A 25,259-nucleotide genomic window follows, 5' to 3' on the forward strand; every position below is an offset into this window, starting at 1 on the left:
GTTAGGCAATCAAAGCTTTCCTCGACTCAAAGGTATTCTGTTAGACGCAGCCACGTCGTGTTCAAAGTCAGTCCGATGTTATCTTGAGATCTAAATGATAAGAAAAAAGGAATCTTTCCATCATCAAGTCTTAAAGAATGCAGGAGTTGTTATGGTCGTTAACAAACGAACAGCAAAATGAAGGAGATATACGGCGATTGCATTGAGAAAATTCTTCAACCTCTGCCCTTACTGAGTTATTGTTTTCAACGGATAAGAATTTAACATTTAAGTGAATCTCAATGAAATCCGATTAACGGTCAAATACGATTCCGTGCATCCGTGCATTCCTTTATTTGTGTACATTTCTCGCAGAGGTCTTTTCATTTTGTTATTATTTCTCCATAATTGGTCTCGGTTTTGTTAATCTTAATGAAATGCTTCAAATATGATAACAAAGGCTAAATTTGTGTCCAGCATATCTCCGCGTACTGCATCGAGTAAAAGGAAATTCGTGCTTTTTTCCAAATTACAGCAGAAAAGACCATCGCATCTCATATCTTCTAGTTTTATCCTTTTCTTCCAGTCTGTAACAATAATGAAATTAATTAAGTTCCAGAAGTCCCCGTAAGTTGTTAACGCGTCCAGGGCGGAACTTTCACCAGGATGACTGACCGTCACGTCCGTGGAAACGAGGAAACGAACATTGTTTCACGTTTTCCCCCAGCCTCTCAGCCTCTCAAACACACCTTCAAAATTAAGAGACAGGATATAAAGCCACTTTAAAATGTTTAGGATGGCACGCACGGCCAGGGGCACGTAAGGGGTCTGCGCATCACGTGTTATCTTTGTAACAGCGAGGAACAAAAGGATAGCTAATGGCAATAATCCCATCATGACCACTGGGAAATATTACTTTTTTATTGTGATTCATGTTGTTCTGTAGTTCACAGCTTAAACATTTTACTGGTAGAAACCGTGGGGTTACCTAAATCTCAGGAATTTTTTACAATAACCCCGGCGTTTAACTTGGACTGAACCCAAGATAAAGACAATCTTATAGCCAATAAGGAGGCAGGAGATACACCAACTGAAATATCTTCCTCTGATAGAAAAGAAAGCGTAAAGAGTCTGTATCAGTTCTTAACCTATGTCCTTGTTGAAATTCTTGTTGTTGTTTTTTTGTATTCTTAAGCTCAGACTAGGCTCTTCTTTACCTTTTTGCATTTCGGTTTTTTTGACCTACGTGCTGACAAAATAAATCTCCAAGTTGGCTTAGTCGATAATTTTCTATGTTACATCAAATGAGGTTAAACTGAAAGTAAAGATCGCACATGCTAATGTCCATAGGAACTAATTAGATTAACTGAATGCAACTATCTCCATCCACACCACTCCAACAGCCACAGACACAACATGGTTGACGCCTAACTAAACACAATAAAAAGCTAAAAAGAGAGACGGCACTTTGAAATTGCATTTAGTCACGGGATATAAATAGATGTCATCCACCACTTAAGTATTTAGAAACTATCGTGCGATCACAGAGTAAAATGCCAGCTTGCTACAAGGTGGCCTGGCCCTAAATAGCTGCGAAGGTGATCCAAGCCGAAAAACCAACAAAAAACTGACACGCGTTTTCAGTGACGTTGGTATGATGAGGTTAATTAAAAGGCTTCGAATTGAAGAGATTCTTTCCGCTGTAATTACCATCGAATGAAATGTGAAAAGAGGCGCCTCTCCTTACAGACGATTGCTTAAAGGGGAAACTGAACGGTATAGTTTCTGTTGTCCTAAACTTGGACGATGTTGCTGCGCACATCATCGCTTAATTAAGTTGTGATAGAAGGCTATTACAGGAAGGCTACATTATTGATAACTACTCAAAACACCTTATAGTTTTAACAGGAACCTCGTGTAACTCATACCAGATGTCTGCAGCTTCAATGTTTTAGACTGATGGTCACCATTTGAAAAAGTTCACACCCGAAAGCACTTAAGTTTACATTTAGATTTATCTCGATACTTTCAAGATGACGATATCGTGAAATCGTCGACGACTTACATCCTATATAAGATATTTTTCGGCAGAATGCCACATTGATAAAAAGCTGAATTTTCAGCTGTTGCGCAGACAAAATGCCATCGAATGCTCCGTCAAAACACATTATATGTTAGTCAAACTAATTACAATTCCAGCTACCCAACGAACACCACAGTTGAACATCGTGGGAAATTTCAACCAACCTAAGGATTGATTACCAAACGTTCAGTAAATAAAGTGTTTATTCTGGCAGGAATGTGATGAAAATTGCCCCTTTTGTAGTGTTGAAAACTAAGAGTCAAAAAGTTGCTTCTCTTTGCAAGTTCTTATAAATCATCTTTTCTGTTCTTGGGCACATCCGTTTGCACTTTGATAAACTTTAATGCTGTTACCAGCTGTTAGGGCTGATGAATCGGAGATAATCTTATCACTAAGTGCGTTAGGCGAGGGCCCCGAAGGGGCAAAGTGTGCAACAAGGACAACACTTGCTATTTTTCCCAGAGGAGAAAAATATAATCGATATCATCTTTCTAGAACAAGAAGTAATCTACTGCATAAACGCGATCAACCCCAGAAGAACTAAAGAAGGTTTCAATACCAGAGCTCTTTGATGTGAAGTAAGTGGACCTAAGGTCTTGTAGGCTAGGCTCTTTGAGGCTTGGCGCATTTTTGTCTATTTTTCTAATTTTTTTTCCCAAGGTAGCACTTATGATAAACATATAGCGTACGTAACCGCTCCTAAAACAATAAATTACAAGAAAAAGGAAAAAATAAAAAATAAAAATAAAAATTGCCCATTCAGCTCACACACCATTGGAGGGTGAAATGGAAGGTGTGGTGTGAGATCAGCTTTCGGCTGAAACTCATCGCCTTGTTGCCTTCCCATGCCATACGTCCAAACCCGATGATGGTAAAATATGAAAAATAAAATAAACAAATGAGAGAACACATGTAAATGTGAAGTCAATAATTGCAATAAGACATTATCTTTATGCGAGCGTTCTAAAAAGTGACCGCCATGTAAGCCTGGATTCTCGCGGTTCGAGGCTGGGTTACAACAGCCGCGGAGTTCCGCGTGCGCATCGTTCTGAATGACTAAGAATACAAAAAAAAAAATTGATACGCAATAAAAGAGCATCAAACGCGTCAAAAGCAATCGTCAGTAGCCTTAGACATTTATCCCTCTCGGAGAGTCACTGCTATCACGGTGCCTCTCTCCACCCAGGTGTATAAATGGGTACCGACGAATTTAACGCTGGGGGTAACCCCGCGATGGACTATCATCCCATCCACGGAGGAGTGGAAATACTCCCTGTCGCACCATGCGACATAAACTGGAGATAAGTGCTGGCCTGCTGGGCCATTTGGCTCGTATGCAAACTTTACCTCAAAGTATAGATTGTTGTTTTATCACAACAAATCGTCCCACTTTCCCGATAAGAAATCTCGTGACTGCCTTGCGTCATATGGTAAACGTCAAGAGTTCTGCATTCCTTGGCGTTTCCCTACCATGAAGAACTACATTTTTTATGGTTCAAAATCTAGAAGGAACTTTTTGCATCAGAACAATGACTTGAAAAATCGTGGCATGGTTTCTTAAATGCTTTCAAAGATACGGAGGTTTGGAGATTAAACTTAGGAAAAGTTGATGAACAAGTAATTACAGCCATTCAAGTGCACACCGAGTCAATTTCCTATCACGTCTTCAATTAACTCTCAAGCAGTTATTTTGTACTGATTGACACTATTTACTGTTTCATGATTGTATGGCGCAATAGATTCTTGATAAAGAGAGATAGGACGTTCTCAAAATCAGGTCAACATCTAAATACTACATTACAAAAGATTATTTGTCAGTGATCAATGAGTGGAATGTACATGCTTGCAAAGAATGTATCAAACCACTGCTGGAAGATGCCAAATTGAAAGTTGTTATTATAACTCAGTGAAGAACAACGCGGGATGGTCGGTTGTGTCTCAGAACCTTTGGTGCTGGCCGTCGACGGTTGAAGATTAAACGTGATAGACTATTGACTTCTTTCGAAATTTTACTTTTCGTATAGTTTTCAAAAGGATGCCAGGGAGCAATAGCAAACAATTACAATGTCCTTAGGATTTTTTTATTTTACCAAGCTAAGTAGTTTTGTCTAAGTCCATGTTGCCTCGGTTTTGTCTAGTAACAAACAGTTTTAACTATTTTTCTCTTTTTTTGTGTGTGTCTTCAGTTAGCTTGTAAAGTCTTAAGCCTCACGCACGTCGCAACAGCGTGGTCAAACACGCGCAACATGTTGCGCCCAGCAATGTTGCGATATGTTGCGTCGAAATGTTGCGATCGTTTCGCCGGGACTTAACATATGTAACTTCACGTCACTTCACGTCGGGCAAACGTTCAGTTAACTTCTTACGTCAAACACATGCAAAAACAGAAAAAAATAAAAGAACTAAGCTGCAAAGTGGCATTAGACATCAAAGCAGCCAATCACTCCAGCAACCAATGTCATGAGATGAATAAGATTCTTGCCACTCCCCCTTGATAACATGGTACTAAAGGTTACCAACAGGTTACCTCCACCCCTCACCCCCTCAATACTTTGTCTTCATTGCCTGATCGATTCGGTTTTTAAATTCCCGAATAAAGATAGGCCCTATAAGAGTGGCGCACGTCCTTCGGGGAAAGAATACATAACTAAGAAAAGAGTACACTGCCACACCCAAGATCACAACACAATCACCCCATGTTCAAGACGTATAAGAACTTTTGGATGACTTCTAAATACCATGATTTTCAGCCACAAGGTTGCAAGCAAATAATTATGCTGAAGGCAGAGGGAAATTATTTATCTCCGAAAATCTGAAAACCTTCGTTATTTTAAGAACCGAATCCAATGGCTGCACTATGGATTAACAAGTTAGTATGATTTTAAAAGCAAATGGAAGTCGTCCGTTTCCAAAAGATTCATCTCCAGTTGTCGGGAATAGGTAAACGTCCTCAGCAAATCCGTGAAACGCAGGGAAAAAATCGATCCAATACTGGAGATAAGTAGCACCGAAGACTTTTTTTCTCAGAAGAAACCACACTCTCAAGACTGAGATGAAATACGTTTATGTTAACAGTGCTTGCTATCAAAACTTTGACCAATTGAACGACTGAAGCTATTTCTCTCTAAAAGTTTCTGTTTTAACTTAATACGACAATAGCCCTCTTTGCCGGCATCAGAACAAAAAGCGGGCAAAAGTGGGAAAACTGGGCAGAGTGCGTGCCCTTAAGTTGTGTTCTCTTCTTGCGCTCAAGTCTTAAAGGAGCTACGTCACGGTTTGCGCATCTTAAAAGTTTAGCCTAAATATTTCAAGTTCGTCGTTTGCAATCCGTGTTTTAAATCTTCTCCATCCTATCCTTGTTCCTTTTTGATTTATTATTACCTCTTTGGTGCTTTGTTACCTTAGCAAACCAATATTTTTAGGTTTCCTTCAATGTAAAGGTAATTTTGTAGGTGGCCAAAATACCGCGACTGAGCTCCTTTAAGAGTGCATGTAACACTCCTGTGCTTTCTTCATTTTGTTTCTTGTCCACGTTCATCGATTAGTGGGTGAACTGGGATTTTGGATTTAATGGACAAAAAGGACGTAAATCCTTCATTCACTGAGGCTGATCTTTACGTGTCACTAGCTGGTGACCCGCCGAAGTAACATCACCTCAAAATATGCAGAAATCTTATCTTGGCTCTTCGCATTCAACGTTAACATTTCAACAGATGTGAGCGGAAAAGATTATCACATTTACAAACTAATTTAGTACACATAAAACAACCATTACCATTTCGGTAAGGCCAGATCATCTATAGCACGCCGCCATTACCCTCCATTAAACGAGCAATATACGTACACACAGTTTGGCAAGTCGTTATCGTTATTTTATCAAGATGTAAATGGAGATTTTGATAGAACTGGCAAGGAGTACTTCAGGTAAACACGGTTCCAAGCCCTGCCATGTACTATAGTTTCTTTTAGAAGCCAGCTATAGCAAGCTAACACGCTACAAGTATGCTAAAAACCGCGCAATTTAGCATTTTCTTGTCACGTCCAGGATAAACTCGGTCCCATTAATTCTTGTTATCCCGCTGAGCTTTTAATCTTCAATCATGCCCGCTGTAAGCTTTATTGGCATAATGTGCTTTATGACATTTCCTGCGTAATGAAATCTTATTTCAAAGATAAGCCTTTCATCAGTGATCCGCTCTTCGATCCGCTTTAAGATAGAAGCAGTCACGTAAATGTTTTAGCTTATCCTAGCCTTACTCCGACCACGTCGTCGTCGTCTTTAAATAGTAGATGCAAGTAGAAAGAGAATGTCAGGCGTTCCTAAACATGCTATGAAGAAAGTTATCATGCTGTGGATTGGAAGAAAAACAATGCGTTGTATTACCGATTTACAATAACTGTCCCGTCGTCTTAGCTCTTAGAGACTTAAAAATCAATTTGACTCATTCTCTGCCACCTCTTACAAAGTAAAAGAGTGCTACTGAAACAATAACGAGTGATACTGGTATAAAAGACAAACATGAACGAAAAGCGATCGAACGAACGAAAGAGCGAATGAGTAAAGACATAGAAGGAGGGAGGAAGGAGGAGAGGTAGGGAGGAAACATTGCTTTCTGCGCATGTCCCAAGACGAACCTAGAGGGAGGGTCTCAATGGGGTGGTGGCCTTTACGGCTAACGGTTATCAGTATAAATCTATTTGCGTTCTATCACGAATGCCGTTCTCTGATTGGTTACACTACTCACTATCTATTCTGTGATAGATAGTGAGTAGCGTAACAGGGTACCCTTGTTAACAAAATGACGGCCGCTTCTTGGCGTGTTCGAAGGTCTGTGAAGAGGATTTAGATAAAGTTTTGAACGACTAGTGGATTTACACTAAAACAATTAGTTTATTCGCTCTCAATTTCTATGCGTGATAGAAATCTCGAGCTCATAATCTAATTGTTAAATATTTCGAGTTTCTTTTTACGGCTAACGGTTTATCTGTTTTCCTTACGGTAAACAGAAATCTTAAAGAATTAATTACTATTGTTTACAAAAGTTAAAAATTAATTTTCATAATTTTAAAAAACTTGTTTTTTTTTTTTCATTATAAAACATATTGAAACATATTTAAGATCTTAGGACCATTCCGGGATGGAAAAAGGTATTATAATACGAATTGTTGCCGAATATAAAGTCTCCCGGCTTTGCCCTGTACCAACAAAGACAATCCACAAAACAAGACACAAAAACGTCTTGACAAGGAGATCTTAAGACTGTCAATTTCGTGGCTAAAATATTTTTTACGGTTAATATTGTTTAGGGCTAACGGTTTAAATTTTCCAATTTATACACCGAATGGTTAAATTTTGGGCCCGTTTTACAGCTAATAGTTAACCCTATTGAGACCCTTTAGAAGTGGAGGAAAACTTTATTCTGTGCGTTCGAATAACGGCCGGGAAATTCAGCGAAGGGCCAATTATATGCTGGTCGGTGAGGGGCGAGGGAGATGGAAGAGACTGTCTCCGGTGTCTTCTCTGCGCTCGTAACGCTAAAATGGAGGTCAAAGATTGGAAGCCACTTTAGACTTGGATACCGAGCAGACACTGGATACGAGATTACTTCCCGTGTTACAAAGGTAAGTATATCATACAGACGTCTTGGATAACTGACAAAAATCGTTACTTACGCGCATACTGTACTTAACTGTTTTCCAATTGTCTAAGCTGAAGTAGTTTTCTAAAATTCTTAACCTATTTTTCGTCTTTGGGTATATTGCAAATATTATATTTATGAACAATAAAAAGTTTTCCACATCCCTAGTTGATCCCAGTTTCTCAAATAAATTAGCTATAATAGATCCTTTGCATAAATGGCGCCTAAATTTGAATGACAATAGTTTATACGTCCTTAGTCTCGTACTCATGTTTCAAGACAAAGGATTTTTTTACATGAATGTGAGGCTAAGGACGTATAAGTATTGTTATTTAAATGTGGCGCCATTTATTCAAAGGGTCTATGGCAGCGGTTAAAACATTGCGCATTTTTATGCCTTCGTTCAGTTTGTTCTAACGAGGGTATAAGGTACATACCTTACAAATTTATGTATATTTCGAGCCGCCCATCAGCTATTCTAGGTGTTGTTGTGTAAGAGACCTGGCAACTTTATCGGTATGTTTTGTTGTTTGCGTGTTGTGGACCTCTGCATTCAAGAAATTTTCAAATATAAACATTGTGTGAGCTCTGTTTCACGTTGTAAAATGCAAAGAACTGGGAAAGCGCGCAATTCACAACTACAATTTTTTGTTTTAATTTATCAAGAGGAGACTCTCAACAAGCAGCTATATTGGAGGGATTCTAGGGATATTTCCACGCACTTTACGAGAAAATGAGCCATAAAACTGTAAACTAATCATATCAATACAGCAGGCCTGCATGTTTGAAAAGGGTCGTTAAAGCGTTCACCTTGTACGTGGCATTTAAATACTTAAAATGGTTAACCCATGAATAATACACGACTTCCCATCACTTTATTCCTGAAAGAGTAATGACACCCTCGAAGTGCTATGTAGAGACAATCAAGACTCAAGTAGGCCACAAAATGACACGTCCAAGACCTAGCTAATGGAAGCTGTACAAAACAATTCTGGTAGCTTTTGATCAAGAAAACCGCTAGCAACATATAGTTAATGATGTGTGTGAGAGAGAAACACAATGAAACCACTCTCAAATCATCTTTCCACAATAACAACACGCAATGTAAGGCTATAGAGGAAAACAAGTCACGAAAAAACATAATTCATTTCTACTGTGTCAGTAAGGAAAATAGCGTCTTGTGGTCAATGCTTTGAACACAATAGAAAAATATCTTTTGTGTTTTCACTTTAGAAAATATACACCCTCACTAACTTAAAGTAACACCCCACTTCAATGAAAGAAAAGAAATTGCGTGTTGTAGTTTGCATCAAATTTTGGCTTAATGAGCTTTAATAAGTGTATAAGTAGTAAAGCATAACTTTTGCCTAGCAACCTGAAAAGCTTCGTTTCCTTTAATCGATCACTTTCGAAGGAAGTAGACCTTAAGTGCCATCACCCACTGAGAATGGTCTCTTGTTAACCTGTGGAACTTCTTGTGTAAATTGCCTGAGAACTGCAATTAACGTAAATGACTCTATTTGAGCCATGTCACGAAACTGCGAAAACAGTGTCGCGATTGTTCTTGTCTTTTGCCTACATCAGCAAGAAAGGACAAACTAAATACTTCCAAAATTCTTCGGTTTTCATAGCTCTGGAATACAGGCGTTCATGGAAGACTTCTACCCGTTTCATTGCCAAAGGAAAGCCTCTTTGAAATTGTACTTGTCAAGAGAAACAAATAAGCTTTCTTTTGCCATAAAAATAGATATTCCACGAGGTAATTAGTCTTTTCGTTCCGTGTCCTTATTCAAAATTAATGACGACAAATATCCATGCTTCATTGTGTGAAGGCCAGACTCAGAGCAGCCACCTGTGAGAGCCAGATCAAGTGTTTTGTATCTCTGGCCAATATTAATGCCATGGCATTTATTGACCTTAACAAGCAAGTTCTCCTTACTGGTTTTCCTGTATTTCTTAAAGACAAATTTGTGAAAATTTCATTCTCTATCTTTAATTCAGTCTATCAGTTATAAAATTCTCTTATTCGTATGATCTGCACAGTAGGCTTTGCCTTGATATTCTGAGAACAAATGATCATTTTTAGGGTTGAAATAGTTATTCTGCAGACAAAGGGGCAAAATAAGAGCACTTGAAAAAACTATTCTTAAACACGACATTTTATCAACTTTTGAAATACACTACATTTCTCTTCTGACAAAAATAAACTAATAAAATAGCTTTTGATTTTAAAAGTGGGCTTTTCATAGTTAAAAGGATTTCCGGTATGAAGTCCAATGATGTAGTTTGGTTTCCACTGTTTCGCAAATATGTTGCTTGTTCCTTTTATTTCCTATAGACATAACTTTTTTGATGCAAAAAAGGGGTTAAAAGAGAACAACACTGACAATTATAAAGACAGCCAAATGTGAAAAGTTCCAGACTGCAAGCAGTTCTTTTCATGCCTGCCAGTAGGAGCATTCAGACTTCCATGTCTTATTATAAGTGGTAACACGTGTGCAAAACTTCGCCATCACGTTTTGGTTGGCAAACGCTGCTTCAGAAGTTGAAGCGTTTGTGCGAGAATCTGACGCGAAATACTTTATCCATTTTAGAAACTCGACCGCGAAACTCTTTATATATATGTTTCATGTAACGCTTACCAGAACATAAAATAACTTGCATGCGGGTAAAAAACGCAACACTCTCTGGCTTAGAGTGTATTATATGGGTTTACGGACTTTGATACACATTGTTTCGTTAGCTTTAAAGCAAACTTCTTTTTAACATTTGAGCAAAGTTTAGAGAAGCTTACAGTAGAAATGCTCCCTACGGGCTAGCGTTTGGGGCAAATAAAACTGCAGTGACCTTTTTTGTATAAGTGGCGTAAAGGTACAATTTTTTAAGTCATAGATAAGCTTGGACACTTTTACTGCATCTGACAATACCTTGGGGAAAATAAACTCCAATTGTGTGAAGTGTGTTGTCTTTGAATTTACTTTGATTTCAAATGTCACATGCAGAATAATGAAATAATATCATCATCTTTTACTCAAACAAACTGAAAGTACTTTTTTTCAGACGACATTTTGTTTTTGAAGTAACAGCGAAATCTTACTGCCGATGCTAGTAATTTAGAGAAACTATAAGGTGGGGTGCCAAACTGAGGTCTATTACACCTTTGAGTTTCTCTACACTGCTAAATCTAGAGGGTACGTTTGTTATTGTCAAGAAGTTTCCAGATGTTGGAGAAAATTTTGATTCAATTCAAAACTGTCATCAGACCAGTTCAGTACGCCACATGCTGCGTTTGTTTGGCCACAGCATGTCGCAACAAGGTTCAAGAACGCTGGAAAAATGTGGAATAAAATTAAGTCATGGAGACTCGCCAAATTTTGTACTAAGAAGCGAATAAAACTGCATAACAATATAAAGAAATGAAGACATCCATGATCATCGCAGTTATATACACAACATAAGCAGTTGTGAAATATACAGAAAAGGAAAGGACTGAATAGGTGAACGGAGGAAAGCGCCGGAGACGCGTAGAAATTATAAATGACCCGGATTTCCGAGAAAAAAAATAAAGTCCTAACAACAAAGTTTTGCTGCTAATCTCAAGCAGCCAGTAATCAAAATTTAGGACAAAGTATAAATAAGTAAAGCAACGACTCTTGTTATGTAATAAACTTTCATGTTACATTGAAAAGCAACTTTGAACACAACAGATATCTGATTTACAGTGCTCTAAATGAGAATCTAATGTCCAATATTTTCTACTTCTCAATCTAAACTCATGAACACGAAAATCATTCACCAGCAAGATTTTACTTAAGTGAGTTTGATAGTGTAAACATCCTCGTGTAACTTTGCAATACCAGTTTGATATGTTCATGTACTGTATTGACAATCTCAACATTTCACAAAGTCCATCATCATAAAAGTTACAACAGTGCGAGTGCCAGAGGTTTTGAAAATTTCCAGATTTTGCATCCTGCAAACAAGCCTACTTTAGATTCTTGAGAACGTGAAATTCGAGCAAAAATGTATTGCATTATGTAGTAACTATATGCTGTGTGTGTACGCGTTGCCTGTCAAAAGTCAGGTGACACTCAAAACTAGCAACCTGGAAGTTTTGGTAGCGGCAAGGATGCATAGTGAATTATTCGATGGTAATTATGTTCTTAATTTTGAAACGTTCTATTTAGTCTTACAGTTTTCAAGATTTTGAAAGATGAAAAGATTTGTTGATCTTTGAAATTTTAGCACATCTAAGCCCAAAGCTCAAACAGAGTATCAAAAATGTTGAAGGGGAATCTTGAACAGTCAGAAAAAATCTGATGAGTTGTATTTATAGAGAACAAACAATTAGGCTCTAATCTAACTAAATCAAGGCGGAAAGTGTTACCAACTAAATTGAACGACAGTTTTCTGTGAGAGAATACGGTAGTTGTTTTGGAACAATTAAAACAATATTAATAATATTACCGAAATTCATAACACAGGTCTATACAACGGGATTAAATTGTCAAAAAGATATAAAAATTTAATTCAAGTAACCTACTCGAAAGGTTAGTTCATTTACTTTTAGAGTAAGAACTTTCATAACGTGCTTCGAAGTCATTCAATCAGGGTTTCTCTCGATCGAGAGCGATGGTCATTTATCGAGAAAAGTGAGACAGCTGAGTACTAGATCTGTTTACAACTGGGATTATAGTAGAAAGATTCAAAGCCAGGACCAAATATGAAATTACATGTGTTACAGAATGGAAATGGCGATAAAAATGGTGAATTATTTGGCAATGAAATGAACTCAGCTTACGAAGTCAGATTCAAAAGTAGTGCGACCGATTTCTGAAATGTGTAGCGAGGCTTGAAAACAACAACAGTATTGTAAGGGTAAAAAGTTTCAAACTTTCTTTCTAAGTTTAAAATTTATATAAAAAAGAACTAAAATCGAGCCAGCAAGAATCCAAACACTTGAACGTGCTATTTTGGCAGTTTTACGAACGTCATCCTTCCACTTTGGTCATATTGCTCACATTATTTAATTCACGAGTTTAACTTTTTCGGCTCAACTAATAATGCAACCTTTTTCTTTGACTAATAATGAATAGTGGAGAAAATTAAACACCGACCTCAGTTTTCTCTTGAAAATACAACTGTGCTGTATTGAACACCAATAGTTGCAAATGGACACAAAGGGTAGAATACATCCTAAGTGAAGCTATGCACTCCCTCTCTAACGAATGCATACAGCGCACGAAAGCGAAGCAAAAACATCCAGACCCTAAATGGAGAATAAGTACTCCATTGTTAAACAATAAATACAGAATTGAAATTTTCAAGGCTCGTCGTTTTCGCTGTGAGCTTTAGTGAGCTTTTTTACGCTCAGGAATGCCGGAGAAAAACCCAATTTACACATTTATGAAAAAGTAATTGTTCCAGTCCGTCATGGCCTCACACGAGATGCAAGTGATAAAGTCCTTAACGATAACAAAAACATAGCAACAAGGTAGTTAAACAACAAAACATAAATAGCACATCTCAAGTGCGTAACCATTAACCAAAAGGCGTAAGAGGCCCACAACAATGAAAGGCTATTAAGGAAGAACAAAGGAAGCGAAACTTATCCCATGGTGTAACTGTTGATCCTAAAATAGTCATTTATTTCTGGTTGGGAGTCCAAGGAGCCGATATAGGGCTAATCGATTCGAGATAAGATCTTTTGAGTCCCACCTAACGAGCAGTCAGGATACTTAGACAATTCCTAAAAAGGCAAACCACTAACTAGTAATTTTCCAGTTTACGTGCTTCTGTTATCTTGATTTGGATGCGTTGGAAAATAATAATAACCTTGGTCTTGTCTGTGGTTTACCCTTTATAGCTAGTTAAGGCAAAATGTCTGCACGCTAGCCGACTGGGATATTGCTAAACAAGGAATAATTACTTGATCACCCTCTTCTCTACGGCTTAAAGGAATCAATTTATTCTCAGTAAATATTGCAAGAGTTTACTTGTCTATCGGCGGAAGAGGTTGAAGTCTTTAATATTTCCTTCAGTTTCCCTTCCCTGTATATAAAATTGTTTAATTTGACACATGTACGATAAGAATTATTACTAAAATACTTCTGAACGCTGTGCTGCTGTGGTGCTGTTGTAGTACTGCTATAGTTTGTATTACAGAGGCAGGGTTTATGAAACCATCGCAAGTTTTACACTCCAAAGCCGAGAACACGTTAACTTTCCGTGATAAAGAAATATCCGCATTATATAGTTAAAGTTTATTTGAAGAATTTACTATCCCCAGGACCAAGTGATCATCGCATGAATAAAGAAGTGTCTGTATAAAGGCGTTTCCGAGTGGAGAGATTCGACTGTGCTAGAATTTTGTATTTCATTGCACCCATGTCATGCTCGACACCTACTTTCCTCTTACAACGTGGTTATAAGTAAAAAAACGCGACGAGAAAAACTGAAGAAACACATCAACTAAGGAACATTGCCTCTGTTTTAAACCAAATAGAATTAATGAACCCAAAAAGATCTGGCTGGCATACACCTGGTGTTATAGTGCACATTGAGAGCTTGAGACTGAAGATATATACATATTTTTGCTTTTTTTTTTGTTTTTTTTTTTGTTTAATTTCTGACTTTGCATTGAGACAATTCTGAGAAGAAAAAAAGGGGACGAGAGATTCAAGTGTAGAAAAGGTCGGCAGCAAATAATTTTCGCCAAGCGAATGCGGAAATACTTAAATGCAGAATTAATATATAGATATATATATATATATATATATATATATATATATATATATATATATATATATAAGGATTATGTGCAAGAAGGTGGTGAAAAGACCTGTTAAAGTAGCTGACTACCTTTGCGTGCTTATTAACACATGCCTATTGTTTGTAAGTCTTCATAAAATGACTTTAAGATCAAAAATAGAAAAATTTATTCACCACGATTTATAATACAATGTAAGACCTTGCATGTTTGCCTTAATTGTTTCGTGATTCGGGAAAGTGTGTGCTTCTCATGGAGTTCCCGTTTGCGGCAAAAAACACGGCTGACCGGACTTCTTTGAAGTCCTTACATCAGACTAATTTTTCCTGTCTGCTCACGGACTTCCGATAAATCAGTCATCCTCCGCTGATTTTTAGCGTCTTATTTACCATGTGAGCTAAAAGGTTAAAAATTATTCAAACGAAACGGATAACAGTCGTCAATGAATTATACATTCTTTTCAAGTCGCGAGGCAATTTAGAGTTGGCTTGCCACTTAGTTTTAAAAGTTTGATAATATAGTGTGGCAAGAATAAGCCAGGATTGTTGAAATAACAAGAAACTGTTGAACGCAGCTAAATATCGTACTAGTTTTGCCGGGATGTGTTGCAGTACTCTTTATAATTATGTTAAATTATGCAGGCAGCTGAATCTACTTGACATGCCAACCACTTATTTACGTCAAAACTGAGAAACCTTGGCAACAACGATACAAGCGGAAAACAAGTGCACGTTTCGATTCGCTTAGCTAGCCTCGTAAAGTTTTTACGGTCTTGGTATTGCTCTTTCATTGAAGAGATTTTTTCAAGTTACTGTAAGGAATAATAGAGAGAAAGCGCGTTCGAGTGAGTGACCAAGCCCAAAAGCAGTCAATTTATTGCAAATGCAATGTTTGTTACTCTGTCGAACCTGTCACCATTACTCAGCAAAATTATCTTCGTCACTGCACGCTATGGTTAGAATACTCTTTCAACGATTATGATTATGCGGAATTAAAACAGGGGCAGTAATGGTTTCCAAGAACAATAAACACTAACAATTTCCTGTCTGAAATGAAGCAAGTCAAAGGCAGATTAGTCAGGAAATGGCATCTCCGTCTTCTTTTTCAAACGGGACTTACTGTTTTCGACGCTAAATTATTCGCTAGATTATTATAACAAATTGGAAAAGCCAGAAGCACAAAAAGCGCGTGAAATTGTGCATGGAACAAATTTGGCTTTTCAAAGTGGCCTTTGAAATTTTTATGACTTTTTAATTAGGGGCTTTTCGTGAACAGAAACTCGTCTAGAAACAAGTTATGTCAACATATCCTAGATATCATTGATGGATGTCAGTTATCAATGGATCTTTGAAATTTTGCCCTTGGTATACAATTTTATTCTTAAGATGCTAGAGGCAAATTGTACTCAAACAATCACTAGCGTATCTCGGATCTAAGTGCAAAGCTCGTTCAACCTTGTCAGAAAAATAAGATAAAGATAAAACAGGTCAACATTGTCTCCAGATTTCTCGAAACATTGTGGCTTTAGAAAACGGTCATGAACGCAGCGTTTTAGACAAAATAAGGGTGGGCAAATTTTCAAGCAACGACGCCTATTACATTCTCATGCAAAGTAACAATTTTCGTGCTTGAAACCTACAAACGCAGATAATTAGATCTGTTTGGGAACAGAAAAGAGCTGCAAATTGGCCTAATGCGTTTGGTGGTCATTACGTCAACAGACTGGGATAACAATAGTTGGAATTTTGTTTTTGTAGCCAGGAGGCAGGTAACACTCAATAATAGTCTAATGCCGACTCGAATTTGAAAGGAAGACTAACGCAACTGTTTTATATGATGCAAAGAGCCGGATTTCATTTCAGACAAACAAATGACTGCTTTAACGTAACCATATGGCGTTGCGTGATGTACACTTTGTGGGGAGGTCCACTAAAAGCCCATTCATAATAGAGCTGTAATTGGTCCATTCAGGAAATGCATCTGGTGAACTAATCGTATAATTTTTCATTACAACCTATCACGCCTCCTTTCACTTAAGTACCACTCGACTCAAACGCGTCACCAGTTCGAGGCAGTTAGACAAGGGCTTAATTTGCACAGTTTTGCTTGCAGCGAAAAACTCAAACACCGTGTCGGCTACGCAAGTCTGCGCTTGCAGTGGCGTTGTAATTCGTACGTCTCTGTCTGAAAACACAGCAAAACAAAACAACTCGAAATTTGCTTTTTACTGACGTTCACTACTGATTGGCAAGGTGCTGCGAATTTTGTCAAAACAGAGCGCCCTTAATATCGTTCGCGTGCGAACGAAAGGTAAACAAAGTCCGACCACGCATTGTTAAATGATTGTATCGGCGAGGGTCCACTCCACTACCGGAAGTTCCATGGTGCAAAGTGCGAATGAGCTGATGACAACCATTTCTCTACTAAATTATACCAGCTTAGCCACTCGAACATTTAAGCCAACAAGCTGTAATAAAATCGCTCTTTCCCAGAAGATTTACATGTTCCTAAACCATGCAATAAGTGGCAGAGGGCAAGCGAGTCTGGTAATCAAACAATTAAAGCGATAACAAAATTCCGCAGGTCGAAATGAGTGAGTGAGTGAGTGAGTGCGACAGGGTGTGAAAAGGTGGGTAGAACTGCGCGCTTACAATTATAAAACACTGTTCACATAAACAATAGAAAATTTACTAAACGCAGTAGCACCTAGATAACGTCGCAGCAAGAGACGATCTTCGTCTGATCCAGTCAACAAAAAAGGTATTGAGAAAACAATGAAATACTCTATCACCCAGCCGTCCATAAACCTTCATGCATGCTTCAGTAGGTCTAACAAAATGAAACCGTTGCTTAGTTAGATCGACAACTGGCAATATGTACAACAGTATTGCTCGCCGTTGCACTCATTTTACAATCCACAATAAACACTCCACTTTATTATATTTCATACCGGATATGCATGTGTGGACACTAGAACGGACAAAAGGCAAGGCACATATAGCTAAAAACAATTTATAGTGAAACGCTGGAACTATCGCACAACATAAGAAGAACGTTAAGCATGACGAAAATAATCGAGCAGTAGCGAGTTAAATACTTTGTGTATTTGATATTGTGGCGTGGATGCCGACTTATTTTCCTCGTTTAAAGCACAAAGAAATACATATTATTACATAACAGCTTGACGTACACCAAGCCATATACATGTAGTGTCGTTTGTGGGCAGTACACAAGTTGTTAAACAGGCTTGAGCTTAATATGATACAAAGTAGTTTTTTTTTTTTACAAAAACTTACAACTAGCCATTAGCAAATTGTTCAAACCAACCTGCAGGAATACTAATGAACCCTCAGAAGGGAGATGATTCACTTGATATCCTTCAAGGAAGCTCCCTGCTTATCGAGAGTTAATTTGGCGTGAGGTGAGATAAAATGGTCGCACTTTGATTAATTCAACATCATCATGGTACATGATACTACCAGTAAAACGTTCATCTCTCTTACAGTCTAAGACTCGGGGTATTCCAAGACAAGACCGCTGAATGGCTCGGTTTCGAACGTAATGGAGGCCTAGGTTAATTCTCACCTCAAGTAAAGACTCACTGGCGTTGTTGCATTTAGTGTGGATTCCCAACAAACGGGATTACTTATATTTGCGATAGAATTTCGAGGCTCGACTTAAAAGTGGTCTTTTTATATTCAGCCAATTTGTGAAATTCAATCATTTAAATGATACCAATATCAAACCTAAGAACTGGAACAAAAGAAATAGCTATTGAAAGTACATTTCAGTTGTATACGAATAACTTTTGCATCTGGTACTGTAGAAAAAAACGCGGTACATGCAAATACAGTAACCAGGAGATTAATGAAATCGCTTGAGGACAGTAACACTGAAACTTTAAAAACACAAAAATAGAGGAAGATGGCTATTGCATTAAATGCTTTTGGCATTCAGAATATCTCGTTGCACGTATTGAAGTATCATAGCAACGTGATTGCGAAATACATGGCAGGTTAATCTTGTACTCTTCTCCTTTTCCTAGCAAGCTTCGGTTTCTTTCCCTGATGGGAGATAACGCTCACTTGGAATATACAGCGATTAACCACGATTGACTTATCTCTCACACAGCATATTCCAATATAAAAAACTGAGCTTAACTTTCCGAGTTACAGACATGGAATAATATGGAGTTAGGTAACGTGTATAGAAAGCCCAATCTCTTTTTTTTATCTTATCTTGCTCTGCTGTTTGCTTTTCTTTGCGGAGTCTGTTAGACTCGATCTCAACATTAATAAGTACCTCTTGCGTGTGTATTATTTGACCTGCATCTCAAAGCCCAGACGAAAATCTCGAAGAGGCGAGTCTCTATGCACGATCAAGCTATATTTAGCGCTGCCGAAAAATGTCGCCAACACATTAACAATATTACTAACTCATTCATTCCGTCACTTCGCCAGAAGATTCTGCTGAAGAGAAATATTGTCGCTCTTCAAACACACACCAGAAAACTAGAGAATCAATGTTGTAAGAGAGAGCGATACATCAGACGACAAAGGTACCAGACGGTTCTGTTAGGTCTTGATATTAGTAATGCTAGGGCAACAGGGGTAATTACTCGGGATACAGTAGTTATCAAAATCAAACAACCTTAGTCGTATTTAACAAGCTTAAAGTGACTTCTTTAGGGTCTCGGTGTAGTTGGAGAACCATTATCCGGCGACTTACGTCAATAGATTCTCTGAAGATTGTAAATGCAAAGTCTTATAGTGGCTAACCAGCAGAAACAAGGCCTTGAATATTAGGTGAAGGCACAGCCATACACATTCACAAACAGAACATATAGCACAATCCCTGAAGATTGTAAACCTCAAAGTTTCTATACTGGCTTACACAGATGACCGTAAAGCGCTAAATATAAGAGGAAGTCAGAGATACACATTTGTAAACACATATAGCATGTATAAACATGGTGTAAGTGAATTAAACGTGACCGCGATCTGTCACATTATAGCTACTTGATTTTCAACTTACGTCTATATAGCTCATCAGTCTACTAATAAATGAAAAGATAGCCTCGACAGGGGAAGTCTGAAAAGAATGTTAAAATTACTATGGAGAAAAATTGAAAAACAAGCCAGAAATACTCTGCCGTGCGCAATGAGAAAGGGAGACGCCTAGGTGTGAGTGTACACTTCACAGGGTTGATAGGAGTACGGTCTATTTAAGCCGCAATTTAAGTTGTGAAATTTTACTGAAAACAACAATAAGAAATGACAGGTAGCATAGGCTGCTATCGAGGGACAATGGGTTTGGTCTTGTTGTTCAAGAATTTCCGTGGTAAAATTTCTGCCTTCTCGTAGACTGTTTTTATCAAACGTGGTTTCAGCTAAGCAGGACTTTTTTGCTTTTATCAAGATGAAACCCACTGGTTTCGGCACCGAAATATCTTTGTCGCAAGGGTTGTTATGGAGACAGTGTTAAAGAACCAAAGTCCGCGCCCTGTGTATTGCATTTTGTGTCCTTTTTCTGAGGACCGAGACATCTTGTCCAGCCAAGATTCGTTGATTGGACGTTGAGATTTTTATTGCGTGGATGTGTCGCCGCAACTTATTGCCCTACGCTTTAACGACCCATTAGGAGAAGCATTGTCTGTAGCTTCGACTCACGATCACATGCTGTGATCACGAAAGAGAGCATCGGTTAAGAGAACAATCTCGGTGACATGGTCTCATTTTCTATGCAGTAGAGAGCAGACCTTCACCGAATCTCGAGTTTTCTACGCCGACTAGAATTATCTTTGCATAGAAGGGCTGTCGCGTCAAGGGGCGGGAAAATCATAAGGCAACCTGTTATTAAAAGCTTTATCCCTCATTATAGTGCTCCTCTCAGCTAGTCGAAAATCCTATTAGATTGTGCCCAGGCATTTCAGTTTGTTTGTTATTCTTGTAAGTGAATTCCTTTCTCCATTGCCGTCGTTTAATTGTGCTGATATGGGCGGGGGTTCACAAAGGTGCGAGCTGGCTCTTGACTATTACGATTCCGTGAAGTCACGTAACCGACAGTGAGTTTCGAGAAAGCAATTATAAGAGATGCCGGCAACTCTGACCACAAAAACGTCAACCGTGCGACCGTTATATTGGTCCTGTGCTGGCCATTATTATCGTAATCTGGAGTGATAATCACCCTCTTGAAACAATTTACCCCTTACTCCGCCAGTTCCCATACACGGCAACCGCAAATTACTTTGAGAGAAAATTCGCGCAGTCCCTCAAGAAAAAGACCTGGGATTTTACCACGGGAATCAAGCGTATATTGGTGCTATTTTCGTTGGTCTAAGTGGCAGAAGTTGTTTCGGTATGCTTTGTTGCGCGGGTCGTTTGCTATCGAGACGCTGTTTTTGACATGCGTCAAAGGGAGTTTTTTTGACGGAAGGGCAATTTAGCAGTCACGAAACTGTTGCCGTGTGGTTGTCGTAACAGTCAAAACAACATCATAGCAACTCACGAAAGCTCTTCAAAATTGGCCTTAATTCAGTTCAATAAATCACCGATCAATCAAGCGCCTCATTGCTTGCCTTTGTAGAATTATACCTCCTTTAGGAGTTATAAGAAAGGAAATCAGCTTATTGTAACGACGAACACCCGATGGCCATTAACATGCAGACCATAACCTAAAATAGGCATTACAGTTTGTCAATAGTTCCTGGAGGGTAAACTAACTTTAAAAAAATGGTTTTGTAAACGCCCACAGGATGCACGAGAAGTAAAATTCCTTAGCCAAAATGAGATGAAGACTTTTAAGAAGGAAGTAACCAAATATAATTTAAAGACATCAGTCCATTTTCTTTGCAAGATTTTCAATTCAAAACTGTATTTGCGCAAACTAAATTTTATTGCAGAAAAAATCCTATCTATTATGAAACTAAATCTTTGTGAGATAAAAATTTGGCAAACTAAATTTCCTTGCAAAAAATGTTGAGACAGCCAATTCGTTTCTTCAAAGGGTTTATAAATGTTGTGTCGCGTTACACCATTCTTAATAAACGCTTCAAGAATTGCTAAACGACTCAGGGAGATGGCAGAAAGCAAGCTACTTAATCCCCTTCTGAGATAGTCTCATCTTGTTTAGAGCCCTTTCACCAGCCTTTACTTAGCTAAACAATAAACTGATTCAAACGGAGATAGCCATAATCTTGCATCAGTAAAACAAAGCTAAGTCTCGTCCCATCTCTTTATTAAACAATGGTGAACTGTTATCTATATACATTTGAATTCTACGATTTGTTCCTCCTCTCTTCCGTTCATGGTGTACTTTTTACGGCAAATAAAAAGCTCTCACAAGCACATTTAGAAAATTAATACAAACTGACAAAAGCAACTGTAAATTTATGTACAATGGAATTTAATTCTAACTAAAATTTGAACTACAGCTAATGAACATGACGCCGTTCACACCGCGACGATGTGAAACGACCTAAATGAACAAAATTTTAGCACGCCTCGCTTATTTTGACAAAAATATATTCCTTACAATAAATCGTTATAAGCTAGTACATTTTCTTATCTTTTAACTTTTGAAATTTCTTTTGTAGATTGTGGTGTTTTATGAAACATACGTGTGAAGAAACGCCTCTTTCACAGCTAATCGTGTTGGCTTTTGAAAGTTCTTTCTTATTACTTCTTTTTATATTATATATATATTTTCTTTTTCTTATAAAGTATTGTTTTAAAAAAGAAAGTTAGATCTATTGGCGTCTGTGCACTGAAGAAGCCCTCCATGGCTTCTCTAAGTGTGAATTAGAGTAGAACGAACGCCACGAAGACAATCGTGTTCACTACAATTAAAAAATTTCTGTGGCTTCTAAATGAAACCTTTGATGAATACAGTACAGATACGACGTCAAGAAGACATTGCTAATCTTAATTTACTCGGCTTTTCAAAGCCAGGCACTGTGGTAGTATTTTGAGAAGGCAAAATAATATTTCATAGAATTCTCATGAAGATCAAATGCGATAGAAAGTAAACTAAAGCAAGCATTAACTGTTTACAACTGAGATATATTTATATATTATATGTTTTAAATGCTTGCAGACAAGTTGAAATACCAATGAGAACTGTTTGAGTCCCCTTCATTTCATAAACATTACTGAATATTCTTTTTCCCGATGATGTACCAAAAACGTCCTTATATATATTGCAAATAGCCAATTCTTTTACTCTTAATAGCATAAAACATTTTCACATCTTCGTAATATAAAACTTTAAAGATTTTTCTTTTTAACGAACAGAAGCATTTGTTTCGTTTACTTACTAATCTATCAGTTCTTCGATTTGCGGTAAATGGTTTGAAACCATCTCTCTGCCAGTCTCTATTCTTTGTGGCGAGGTTATCGACCTTTGTTACGGTCTTTTCTTTGCAGATGAAATGTTCCTAGCGCTGCATTTAAAGCAGCAGGTAATGTTTCTCTTAAATAAGTCTCTTTCTCAGCCAGCGAGACTGTATTCCGTGAAAGTGTTCCGCGTTATCCTATCCCTGCGATTGCCTTGATCTCTCTCATAATTCTGCCGATGGAATTCTTGCCCATTGGTACCTTGTTGAACCAGATATCTCCCTTAGGCTTGTGCTTGGGGGTGAGGTAAAACGACGATATACCAGGTGGACGGTGGCGAAGGTACACCTCGAATGCACGCACGGGGTCTCGTTCGCTTCCATCGGTGGCCGCTACTCGAGCCTTACACTTCTTTTTGCTTCTAGGGTTGTCTTTCTCGTCGTCCGCTCGTGGCCTTTTGTTCGAACCAGCTTTCATGTGGTCGATGATGATCTTGCCGTCGGGGCCGCGGGAAATGCGAAAGTCATCGATGCTCAGGTCGTGGTGGGCCATGCGTCCTCTAATCCCATGGCTGACTGTGTTAATCCACCACTGGAGACGCAGCAACGGTCGCGGTGCGTGCACTCCGATGGCTCCAGAAGCCCACATTCTCTCTAACTGCTCTTCAGTGATGCTTTCCACGACGTTAGGGTGGTTTCCTTTCCCTTTGCGCTTCAACTCGTTTCTCTTTGACACTAGCCCGTAGTTAACCACGTCGAATTCTCTGTCAGCCAAATCGAAATTCTCTACGGCTGGAGGACATTTTCTTTCGAGAAAATATCTTCTCAGTCCATTTCTATATGTGGTGAGCGTCACAGGTTCGTATTCGTTTCCTTCTTTGCCTGGCCGTGTGTCGCGAATCTCGAGAAAGAAGTCTTTCAACATTTCCATGGCCATTTGACGGGTAACTGTGTTCATGTCAATAGATTTGCCATACTTGTCTTTGTACCATTTCTTTAGTCTTCTCACGGATGTTTTGGTGCCTTCAACGGTATTTTTACAGCGGTTAGCGTCGTCAACATCTTCGACGTCGTGGGCGTCCGCTCGGTTGGGAACTTGGCTCTTTTGTCGCTCGATAATTTGAGGTCTGTGGCTGCTGGGAACCGGGGGAAATATTCTGCTGTCTTCTGACTTTGAAAAGCCGTGATTATCTTGAATGGACTCTGGTGGATCAAACGGCGGGAAGCCGGGAAACGGTCGGTAAAACTGCGGTGCTTTTGACTCGTCACTTACCGGTGTTTGATGGATGTAAGTGTACATCGATTGGGCGGCTGGATCGGGGAACGAAGGATTTAAGTTGGGGCCATAAATCGACCGCATAATGTTTGGTTTAGCCGGTTGAAGCGCACTCGATATGCTTGAGATAGCAGAAGTTGGATTCAGGTGAAATCGAGGCTCAGGCTCGTTCTTTATACTGAAATCCATCGGGCTCGGGAACGGCATATCTTTTGGATAAGAGTCCGCTTCGGACGTCACGGTGTCGGAGAAAAAATTAGCGGACTGTAGTGGAGGGACCGTAGAATGCAAAGCACTGTGTTGTTGTTGTGTGCAACCAAGCGTCGTTGAAGTTAAATAATGTTCATTCATTGCGGCAGAAATGGGCAGCTCGGTCTCGTCCATCTCGGAAATGCCTTCTATTCCATTGCTCATGTTCATGTGCCGGCCACCATCCTCGCTGACACTTCTGCTCGCGAAATCCCCCGCTCTGAAAATGTTCGAGATGCCGTTGTGAAAACGCGCGTTGGGAAAACGAGGGTTAAAATTTTCCGGGTTGTGGCGCAGATGAGGCGGAATACTAAAGTCTTGGCCAATGTCGAACGGTGGCAGGCCAAACGTACTCATGGCTCCGTCGATACTCATTTCAACACTTGCTCGTTAAGGCGAGGTGTTTTAAGCTTTCATCCTCGACGCATCTGACTGACAGATTTCCTTTCCGCGCGCGTATTTATACCCCTACGTAGTGATGTGGACACGGTCTTTTAGTGGGCCCATTGTTTTCGTGAATTTATGTATTTCCTGTGTTACGTACATTTGGAGGCTCAATTAATACTTAATGACTATCCTCTTGGGAGAAGTCACTTTTAATCTGTAATTTGCTGACTCTTGAAGTCTAAATCTAATTATATTGTGAATTCATTCAAGCAGACTATGAAAAGCCAAGCATTATTCGCTGTTCAAAAATGGGTGGAGCTTTATTATGCCGTTGACAATTAGGCCGTTCAACGACGGTCATGCAGCCAGCGTCCACCATTTGTAAAGTGCAAGAATGAAAACGGGCATTGTTTGGTTCAAAGTCAAGGGCTTACATTCTTAACACGGTTTTCTGCATCGCGTTGGCCTAGCTGGGCTCTAGCCTTTGAGCGATCAAAGAAAGCTCCGCCTAAAAAGAGCAGTTTCCATCGTGACCGAGTTCAGTA

At 38.8% G+C, this 25,259-nt stretch overlaps 1 protein-coding gene and 1 long non-coding RNA gene across 2 annotated transcripts; both read right to left on the reverse strand.

Moving 5' to 3' along the window:
• Positions 1-2,361: 2,361 nt before the first annotated feature.
• On the reverse strand, positions 2,362-8,981 carry LOC149102390 (uncharacterized). Its single transcript, XR_016202443.1, has 2 exons — positions 8,139-8,981; positions 2,362-6,411 (listed from the first exon to the last, which is right to left on the reverse strand). It is a non-coding gene; the product is annotated as an uncharacterized LOC149102390 (long non-coding RNA).
• A 12,708-nt stretch (positions 8,982-21,689) lies between these two features.
• LOC110055942 (uncharacterized) lies at positions 21,690-24,851 on the reverse strand. The gene has a single exon (XM_020762383.2). The coding sequence runs from the start codon at positions 24,700-24,702 to the stop codon at positions 22,996-22,998; it is 1,707 nt and encodes a 568-aa protein (XP_020618042.1). The 5' UTR covers positions 24,703-24,851; the 3' UTR covers positions 21,690-22,995.
• Between the last annotated feature and the right edge of the window lie 408 nt (positions 24,852-25,259).

The sequence above is a fragment of the Orbicella faveolata genome, unplaced genomic scaffold (assembly GCF_042242905.1).
Source record: "Orbicella faveolata isolate gen_17 unplaced genomic scaffold, um_ofav_v1 contig_36, whole genome shotgun sequence".
Lineage (NCBI taxonomy): Eukaryota > Metazoa > Cnidaria > Anthozoa > Scleractinia > Merulinidae > Orbicella > Orbicella faveolata.